Raw genomic sequence first — 10,273 nt, 5'->3', positions numbered from 1 at the left:
TGCCGAGTAGCTACTTGCTGTGACGCCGGCGGCCCATCACGGCTTACTTGTGTGTTTGTAGCGGATATTGAAAACCTCACAACTGAAGTGTTTGTTTGAAATGTGTTTCTTGCACTTGAGTGAAGACAAACAATTCACCCAGCCGTGGCGCGTCCGTGGCCTTTGTTACACGCTCCGTGTGCCACAGCCCGCCGTACAACTCCATCGATTTGGTGATCTTGTGTCTCTTTGTTGTTTCTATAACAGTGAGGTATCAAAGCAATTTCGTATTAAAATAATGGGGGCGTAAATTTTGTTCTCACTGTTTCTAACAAGATTAAGTAATCCTAAAATTTCAACCCTAACTTGGCTACTTATCAATTCAAGCCTGTCACTTGAAATTTTGTCTGACTTGACAATAGGGTAATTTGCATTGGGGCTATGGTTATTATAAGCTGATCAATTCACGAACATTGGGCGATAATGGGTGATTATTTTTACAATAACAGCCATTTCGGTTCCTTTTAAAAGGAAAAGAAACTCCTCCTGTGCGATGTTTTATTTATAAACTTGATTAATTTCACGCGAACGCTTGGCTTGACAACATATAGTTATTACATTATCACTGTTGATTCCGATCCTTTCACACAATTATGCTATTAATATTCACTGGCACATTGTTCGCGTATTTGCTTTTTTTCTTCTTGTTTACGCACATAGGAACAACAAACTAATTGTTGAAAAAGCACTCGTGAAAATCATTGCTGGAGACTTCAACATTAACACCGCAATCAAAAAACGACTTTTAATATTCGCGATTTCACGTACGCATTTTTACTGAGAAATTCTTATCGCGGAAGGTTTTGGTTTGTGGCCGGCGCAATGATTTTGCGGGCTTATTAGTTTAATTAAATTGGAATGAGTTGGTGATAAAAAGACATTTTATTATTATGATAATAACGCATACCGCGCTCAGAATTGTGGCACTGGGTAAACAAGTAATAACACCTATGTGATAATGTGTAATTCTCGACAGCGGCACATCTCGAACGCTTGAATAGCCAAGCTTGCTGATTGGCTGCTTCTGAAGCTTGTATCGACTCAAGATAAACGGTATTAATTAATTAATTACGGGGACAAATGGTGATTAATTAACCCAATCAAAATGTTGAGATGGGTGCAAGTTTTCAATATTCCCTTCTTACCGGCTCATTGTTCCGAGCAGCTGCCGATATCAGCTGTTAAACCTATTTACAGTTGAATGTGGTTTTAATTTATATTTATTGGAACAGAATATTTGAAGATTACGCTTCAAAGCGTGCGATAGAATTCATAATACACATTTTGTCGCTGACAAATATTACAACGACGGAACACAAATCACAAGAGGCCTGTCACAATCGGAAAAACGGCGAGGTTTGTTTGGATCTTGACCCCGTAAATGACTCGTAGCGAGGATAAAAGGCTGGCTGGCGTATCGTCAACATGTAAGTGGTTTGTGAGAGGGAGAACGATCACCAACAAACAACTCAACACCGGTGAGTCAATACCATGGTTATTTCACACACTTAACCTCCTAACTTGCTCCGTGAATTTTCTGCCCTGCAGGTTAGCGTGAAAACGGGCGTAAAAAGTACTCGTTTTTTTGCCTTGTTCCTAATGAGGAATCTGTCATCTGCACGTTGTTGTCGGCTATTTGATCAAATGAGATTAAACTAATTACAAATGTAAAGAATATGCGCCGAGTATCATGACGTCCCCTAATGAACTTTCGTAGTTTTATTAATTTTATTATCGGCTGAGTATTTCATTGGTGTTACACCAATAGCATATCACATGTGGTTGGTCTGTCCACAGGGTTTTATTAAAACACTTCCAAGTCTTGGCGCATTCCAATTGTCAGAGCTGATCCGGCACGAAACATGAGTGGAAAGGCAATCCCTTCATCTTACACTATTGATGGACTACTGGGACTCAACCGACAAGATGAACACAAACAGCGAACAAAACAGGAACAAGTGATCGACGAAGCAACACATAAGCCGGGTCACAGCACAGACGAGAGGCAACAAGGTAGCGTATTGAGTGCTTCACGGCGCCTCAAACATTGAGACACAAATAAGCTGGGAAGTGAACAGGGCGTACAAAATTTTGTTTTAACTACTGGTGGTATTTTGCCCCCGTGAACCAAGGCGGACTACATCAATATTTTGCCATTATATTTATATATTCTCTTAACTTAAAAACTGTTTGTGATATAATTGGTACATAAGAACACCGAGCGAGCTTTTTGGCCTGATAAATTTTGTCTGTTTAGGAAAATGCTTGTGCCACCATCATTTCATTATGGTGTTGAAGATTAGTCCTAATTGTCATACAAGCATTAAACACAAATCACCTTAATTTTATTAATCTAATATTCACTCTTTTCTACTCGTTCTAAACAGCAGACCACAATTTATTTTCTTGTTCACAGAGAACGATTTAGAATTGAGTATAACAAGTGAGCAGGACTCAGTCGAGAATGAAGATGAAAAAGGGAAAAGCGAAGATGAAGATCACGACACGGATGACAGCAAATGTTCGCCAGGAAAAAGAAAACAGCGCAGATACCGCACAACTTTCACGAGTTATCAGTTAGAAGAACTAGAACGAGCCTTCTCTAAGACGCATTACCCCGATGTTTTTACCAGAGAGGCACTGGCTATGAAAATTGATTTGACTGAAGCTCGCGTTCAGGTAAAGCGTCGTTTATCGTCTTGCCATAGTATATATTTTAGAATCAATATTCGTAGATCTACGGGTGATAGCAAGCATTATTGTTCAAATCACTAGAAGGGTTTATGAGCTGATTTGCCCCGCGGCTAATTAAATACTCCAATTTAGTTGCGGACGAAAACCTCTTTATTGGCAAAGATAAGAAGTAGAAACGAATTAAACGCCACAAATGAGAGGCATCTGTTAGTGATGGGAGATAAGTGGTACGATCATAAAGCTATTACAGCAAGGAAATTAATCTACACGGCAATTTTCCACAACACTTGAAATTCAATTGCTACGAGCAATTATTTTAGTAAGTGCGTGGATAATTACGACAGGCCTTTCCGTAGAAAGTCGTTTGCGGCAGATATCAGCTTGATTGTTGTTTATTGCGCGGCACTGGGCTAGTTTGGAGATCTTTAGGCGTCTTGCTGAGGACAAATTACTATAAAATTGTATCAAATGCGCCTAGACAAGTCATCCTGAGTCCACCCGAACTCCCTTTGAATAATTTTTGTTTCTACTTTAATTGTAATAAAAACTGAGTGCTTTACTATATTGGCAATTTATTACGTTTCTCTCGCTTTCAAAACAATCATTAACGATATTCGAGTAGTTATGCAAAATTGATGTCAATTTTAGATTTGTTTCTGGTTAGAAGACAAGAAAAACATTTACAAAGACAAGTTGAAGTAAAGAAGTCGAATTTTTTTTTCGTAACCGCCTAAACCATCATTATTGGTTGGGGTTTCTGGTATAATAAGGCGATAATGTTAATGGTAACTCTTTTAAACAGGTTTGGTTTCAGAACCGAAGAGCCAAATGGCGAAAACGCGAGAAAGCGCAAGGAGTTCGACTGCATGCTCCACTTGGATTAAGCAATGCTTTAGTACCACCACCACTATCTGCTTACACTTCAGAACTGACTACAGGCATCAAGAGAGCACATGACCAAGAATGGGATTCTGGCTTTACATCCGCACTGCCTCATCCACCGCCTTCTTTTCCAGCCCTTCGTCTTCCCTTACACCCTGCGGCCTGCCCACAGTCAGGTAGCATGGCCCATTTTTATTCACCGTATTACGCCCATCATTCAGACTACTACCCAGCAGCTCAGCAGCTGTGCTGAGTGGATCACTTCTGGCCGCGGCTGCCACATCTTCTGCGTATAAATCGCCAGTGTTTAAATTCTCACCCGTTGTGTCTCGTTGTTCTCCTCCTCAAAGCATTTCACCCGTTGAACCAGGAGACAGACGAACGACAAGTATCGCGGCGCTCAGAATGAGGGCAAGAGAACATAGCGCTTCGTTCAACTATCTTTCATCCAAGGAATGAATTTGTATTTGATATATTTCATACACGTGCAATATGCCTTGAATGAACGCTTGCTGGAGAAAATCGACACCACTTGTGAAACTATTCTTACAATATCAATTTTTAATTAGTTTCTAAAAGAAAATTATCATTTAGTTATTCCTTTATTCCAATGAACATTTTAACTGGAAAAAGCTTTGGTTTTTAAGGTTAGAGTTTTTGGTTTCAGTAGGTTTGAATAGTTCGTGATGAATGTCTAGCAACTAAAGAGTTGCTAATTTGTTTGGGGTGCGACTCAGTGCGAAATAACCACCCGGTCAATAATTTAATAAACGGCTTTGTTTGCGTTACTTGCACACGAGTTCTTAACACGGGATCACACAAATCACGCTGAGGAACCATCAACCATAGTACCGCTGTCGGCAGCTTTGTTCACGTCAACAAAAAATATTACTTTACTAATAGGATAGCGGGAAGGGGTACAAGACTGGGATTATCAAGGAATTAGTCGCATTAGACAATCTATCAGTGAGATAATTGGTGAATCGATTACAGCGAAGCTACCACCTGATATTACAAGCTTGCCTTATTTGGAAGGGACACCGGTCAGCACCTGTCTCACACGGATTGATGGGTAATAACACCCTTAAACTTGGCTCGTGTGGAAAATTTACTCAAGTTTTGGGCGCATTTAATGGACGTACAAAGCACGCTATCATTAAGTTATGACAACAGTCGAACTTTTTTATGAAAACAACAAATTTGAATAATTTAATTACGTTTTAAGCAAAACAGTGATATGTAATCAACGAGTTTTAATTACCGGCGTGAGATTCGATTAGTTTTGTAGCTTGTGATTGGCTTTCTTGTATACCTTGTTTCATTGAACTTCCCTGCAAAATCACTAAGTTATTAGCACTTGGAATGGCGCCGCTCTTAACTCAAGACGGCGTTCTTTTTGCTTGTTAAATGAGATTTACAAGAGGATTATAGATTTGCTAACATTGCGTGTTTTACGAAGCGGATAAGCGTTGCCCTGCGACAGTTAACAGAGGAAAGAGGTAGCTTTCTCTTAATTCTCATCCAATTTGAATAAAAATCATTAAACTTACAAAAAGTGATGAATATGATTTTTGTCCAATTTAGTGGTTGCGGCTACTTAAGTGGAGCTTTATCTTTCAATAAATCGTCTATTTGGTATGACTTGTGGTCGTAAGATTTGAAGGTTTGAAGAGCTTTGAACAACATTGGCAAAGTAACTATTCATTAAACTTCCCAATATTGTTTGAAATGTGATATTTTTGGTGTGCCGCGAATTTCAGTGTCGAGGCCGACTCGTATTCACCTGTTGAAGTGTTTTCTGAGATTTTTTTTCTTACTTTCACTACTATACATCACACACAGTCAATACTGTTGAATAAATGTAGGGCATTTTGCACCCGTTTCAAAAAATCTGATTTAAATTTGAGCATATCAGTGGAGCTTTTCAAATTCTTGACTTTTAATATAATAACAGAAAGCTACAAACGACACATGAGATGGTTTGTCTGGTCGATAGCCCGCCCGCCACAAATTTTTTGCCTTTCTGTGTTTACCTCTTTAAAGAATAACCAAACTGCGAGATAAAACTGCTGTTATAAAATCCTGGTTTCCTTTAAAGTTCGTTGTCATAGCTTTATTTACGAACTTCGATCATTCCCCAGTATAATAACAAGCATACTCAATAAGTCTCGTGCGAATTTGGCGCTCGGCTGTCTTTTTCACACCAAAACAACAAGCCACAAATATTCATTTGGTATTCTGTTAGTATTAGCTTGTCTGTAAACTAATCATTTTGTTTGGAGAAAGCAATACTTGATAACTAATTCTGAAGTCGTTTGCCGCTAAAACGATTAACGATTATAGATAAAATATTTCTTTTGATTCTTTTTCTTCCACCGATTAATAAGATAGGTAATTTCACTTTGTCATAATTGCAAATCATTTTGACTTCCATCCTGACTCGTAACTGCTAATTTAGCTTCGAGTCACACATTTATCGATGTTTCGGCTTTTCCAGACGAGACGTACTGCTTTAAATGTTGTTACGTCGTTTTTGCTCAGTATAATTTATATAGTTTAAAGAATAATAAATGTCGATTTTAAACATTTCTTTCGTGCAAAGAAACAATGTGCGAGTTTTACACTAGGTCAGGGCTCCTATAAGTAATTCTTAGCTTAGAAACGACTGTTTTGCTTGGCGAAAAAGAAAGGGTTAAGCCAAAAGCTGCGAATATCACTGACTTGGTATCTCATTAAAGTTACTCAGCGTGCACCCGTGTCCTATTTCCAGACGCGGAAAAGGCCAAAGGCATACGCCCCTTATCCGCGTCACAATTCGGCATGTTGAGAGATCTCAGGACTTGAGGACCCATTGTTTGAATTGTCTTTGCTATTTTCACACTGCATCAAACCAGTTTTAGCAATCATCCTGACTCGTCTTCATGTTTTGCAATTAGACTGGGGACGAATCAGAGCAATCGCCTGCATTTGTCACGTAATTGTACCGAACAGTTTCGTAAAATGTGTTGGCCTGTGAGGCTTTGTTCCGGTGTCCCTGAAGAAAAGAAAGAGTAACCGACGAATTTTAACGTACCGGTAATTTAGCAAAACTAAACGTACTCAGCGGAGCCTAGTCCAGTCCCTGAATTAAACTCTCTCTTCTGCGCGCTCTTTTTAGGGGTTGAACCGAGGCGCGAGAAGAGAGAGTCAAGGATAACTTGCATGTCCATGCTTAAAACGAACCAATCAGAAACGAGGAGTGAGGAGTTATTTGCTTGGGACCGGCTAGGGTTAAAATTGCTCGCTCAAATGAAAAATTCAATTGCGCGTCCAAGCGCGAGAATAAATGCAAGAAAAAACTGCGCTAAATTGAATCCAAAGCCAATGCAATAAACAGGTACAAAATACCAGGGGTAGTTGACGGATAGCGCTTGGTGTTTTGGCCGTTAGGGTTTTTTTTTTATTTTTTTTTTTTTTTTTAATATTGTTACCCCCCCCTTTAAAAAAAAAAAAAACCCCCCCCCGCTTTCCCGTGGAATTTATTTTATGGTTAGAATGCTGCCTCGATGGCGGAGAATTACTTTGGTTTTGGTTTTACGACACTCAATTGAAAACTGCTCTAGTACACGGTCGTGTAGTTGAACTCGTCATATGTGCGCGCGCGTTTTCCAAAGTGCTGCCAAGTATGGTTTTTTTTTCCTCCCGGTTAAGGGGGGAAAAGATGGCGGATTTCTGAGCATGCGCATGCCAGTTATCCTAGACTTTTTAATGTTTAACCCCCTTCAACCCCTATAAAGGGTGCGCGGAGGAGAGAGAGAGTTCAGGAACTGTACTAAGCGGAGTCTAGAATGAAAACAATGAACAATTTCAAAAGAAAATAAAACAATAACCTCGGGTAAGGAATCATCCCCATTGAAGGGCGGTCCACGGCCGTCAAACTAACCTGCGATTATACCCTCCGTCCCTTCTTATCAGCCTTCTTCCTTTCAAAAAGACGCCTGATCCCAAGTGACCGCCAAGTGAACAGGTATTTCAGTACAATCTTTGCAAAAACTCACTTATACTCTTGTGTGGGGCAACCATTCTCAAAACAGCTATTTACAGATACATTAAATACCTTGTTGTTACTTATTTTCGCGGGAACTTAATTTTGCGATGTTTTTAAAATCGCGAAAATTAAGTCCCACAAAAATAAGAAACGATAAGGTAGCTGTTTGTTAACACTTGCCCTTTGGAAAGTGATTTATCCGGAAGGGAAGCGTAATCCACCCGTTAAACAATCCATGATGTCTAGATGGCAGGTTAAAACCTGCAGCAGCTTGAGCAGTGCTCATTTAGTTGTGGTACTGATTTAAGCATAAAGCAACAACGTCTACAGAATGCTAGCCTGCGAGAGCATCTTCTTTTTTTTTTTTTTGGGAGTCAGCTCTTGTTTTACACGCCGAGTAGACTGCAAAACAAACGTTTTTTTCTCTAAAATCGTTAAACCACCGCTTAACCGATCGTTAACAGTGGCTCCAAAACAGACAGAGCACGCGCGCCAAACTGATACAAGTACGACTGTTTTGCAGTTCACCCGCCGAGAAACAGGCCAAAAATCCTGTCTCCTTTATAGGGGCACGTCGCCGAGACAAAGCAAACAAATAATACGGAAGATCTCCAAACCCAGTGACCAGCTTGGTCATCAAGGAAAGTGGAACTATACAAACAGCTAGTGATGGAATGTCTCTCCCAGGTCATCCGCAGGGACGATGGTAATGTCACCGTCTGACGGTCCTTATACCTCGCTGCTCAACGCGAAATCATTTCTTCGTCTATACGGTTCACGGCGGCCTAGTGGGTTAATAGTGCGCTGGACTCCGGATTAGATCGAGCGGTTGCCGTGTTTAAATCTGAAATGAATTACACGGCATGCCTACCTTACAGTTTTGACAGATACAGACTACTCGTCAGCTGAGAATTGTACCCAGGGGCACCCAACGAGAAAATTTTACTATAGGCGTGGGAACACCGCTTTTACGTTATACGCAAGCTGAACTTTCAAACTTTAGAAAATTTTAGGGAACGAAATATTATACACCCGAACTTTCGAGCCACTGTTGCCATCTTCGAAAATCGTAGCTGGTCTTTTTTCGCACCTAAAAATACATTTTTCTCTCTCCGAAAACAACAGGCATTACTTTCCCCATGTCACGAGAGTTTGAGCTGTAGAAATCTCCAGTTTTTCATCAAACTTTAATCCGAAAATCGTTGACGATTATATTTGAAACCTTACCTGGTGTCCTTATTTTGCCTTTCTAGTGCTTGGAAAGCCCGAGATACGCACGATTTTTGTTTGAACAGTCTATCGCACTCTCTCTTTAGTGTGTGATAGAGTTGGACTGGGAGAGGGGGGGGGGGGGAGGGGAGTAATCCTCAACAAACGTACACATTCTTACTTACATGCTGACCACAAAACAGCTAAGTGTTGACACTTTACCTTGATCTGATTCACTGTATCATACCTGATTCTGGATTGAGCTGCATCATGTTCAATATATTTTTATTCATTAAATGTTACGTTCTATTTCACTATTCTTGACTTTGTTTATGCGAGGGAATGTAGGTCGAAACGCCCTAAAGACAAAACGCCCCTAAGCTTACTTAAATTCTTAAACCTTTGGCACGGCACCTTTTAAAAAAAACATTTCTTTAAAGAACGGGGAGTATACAGCCAGTTTTCTTCCTTGGGGGAAGTTTTTTTCCTAGCACAAATCACTTCTTCTGCACGCTGTGAAAGGTGCGCTTTGTCTGTCTTGACTTTATAGGGTCGCATGGAAATTCGTATTTTTTTTAAAAAAAAATTACTAGCACTGATAAATAAAAACTTCTGGCAAAAAACTTAACTACCTTATTCTTACTAATTTTCGCGCGTAATTAATTTCGCGAAAGTTCGAGAGCCGAATTTCGCGAGTATTAATTTTCGCGATTGCAAGAAAAATTTGAGAAAAAGTGTATTAAATTTCGCGATTTTGTTGGTGATTTATGGAGCAGTAGTCAGTGATCGGATTAAGTAACTACTGGAAACGTACAAAAGTCTGGCTCAATGTAACTACAAGAAGCCTGCAAACGGAAACTTTGGTGACTGTACCAAAGAGGTTTAGGCCAATTTACTAGAGCGAAACAGTAATCAGAGGAAGGGTGCTAGTCAAAAACAAGACGAAAAGATATTCTCAAAGGTAGACAGTTGCAGTTCCAAACAATTAAAAAAAAAATTTCCTTATGATATACGATATGGTATTTAAATTTCGCGCAATGTTTTCTTCGCGCGTACTAAATTTCGCGAAAATTAGTACTCGCGAAAATAAGTAAGAATAAGGTAGTAAAAAGTAATTATAACATTTTATATAAAAAAAGATGTTAAGAGAATGTCTCCTTTAGATCCACAAACTTAATTTGGCTCAGTAAATAGAATTCGCTCAAAATCCCTCCAGTAATTTCTTATTATAAGTAAGTAACAAATATGGAATTAGACTGGAGAAAAATTGTTTTCTTTATGAAATCTGGAGGAAAACCTTTTACACCTTCTGGTGGCCTCGATGGCCATTGGCCGGATTGTGAAATTTGGTAAAGTCCAACCATTCGCTCTAATACAAATATTGCAGCTACATCGCTTAAATACCGATATTTGTAAACAACA

The 10,273-nt window shown here is 39.5% G+C and overlaps 1 protein-coding gene across 1 annotated transcript; it reads left to right on the top strand.

The window, feature by feature from the left end:
• The first annotated feature begins 118 nt into the window (after window positions 1-118).
• Window positions 119-5,170, top strand: LOC144662937 (homeobox protein ARX-like). The gene is given in 5 exon segments (XM_078523870.1): window positions 119-1,517; window positions 1,837-2,052; window positions 2,456-2,718; window positions 3,536-3,859; window positions 3,862-5,170. Coding segments are annotated over 4 exon segments (951 nt in total). The 5' UTR covers window positions 119-1,517; window positions 1,837-1,901; the 3' UTR covers window positions 4,075-5,170.
• Window positions 5,171-10,273: the final 5,103 nt, after the last annotated feature.

Source organism: Oculina patagonica, chromosome 8 (assembly GCF_052425735.1).
Source record: "Oculina patagonica isolate OP01 chromosome 8, crgOcupat, whole genome shotgun sequence".
In the NCBI taxonomy this organism is placed as follows: Eukaryota; Metazoa; Cnidaria; class Anthozoa; order Scleractinia; family Oculinidae; genus Oculina; species Oculina patagonica.
This window is presented reverse-complemented; position numbering and strand designations above follow the sequence as displayed.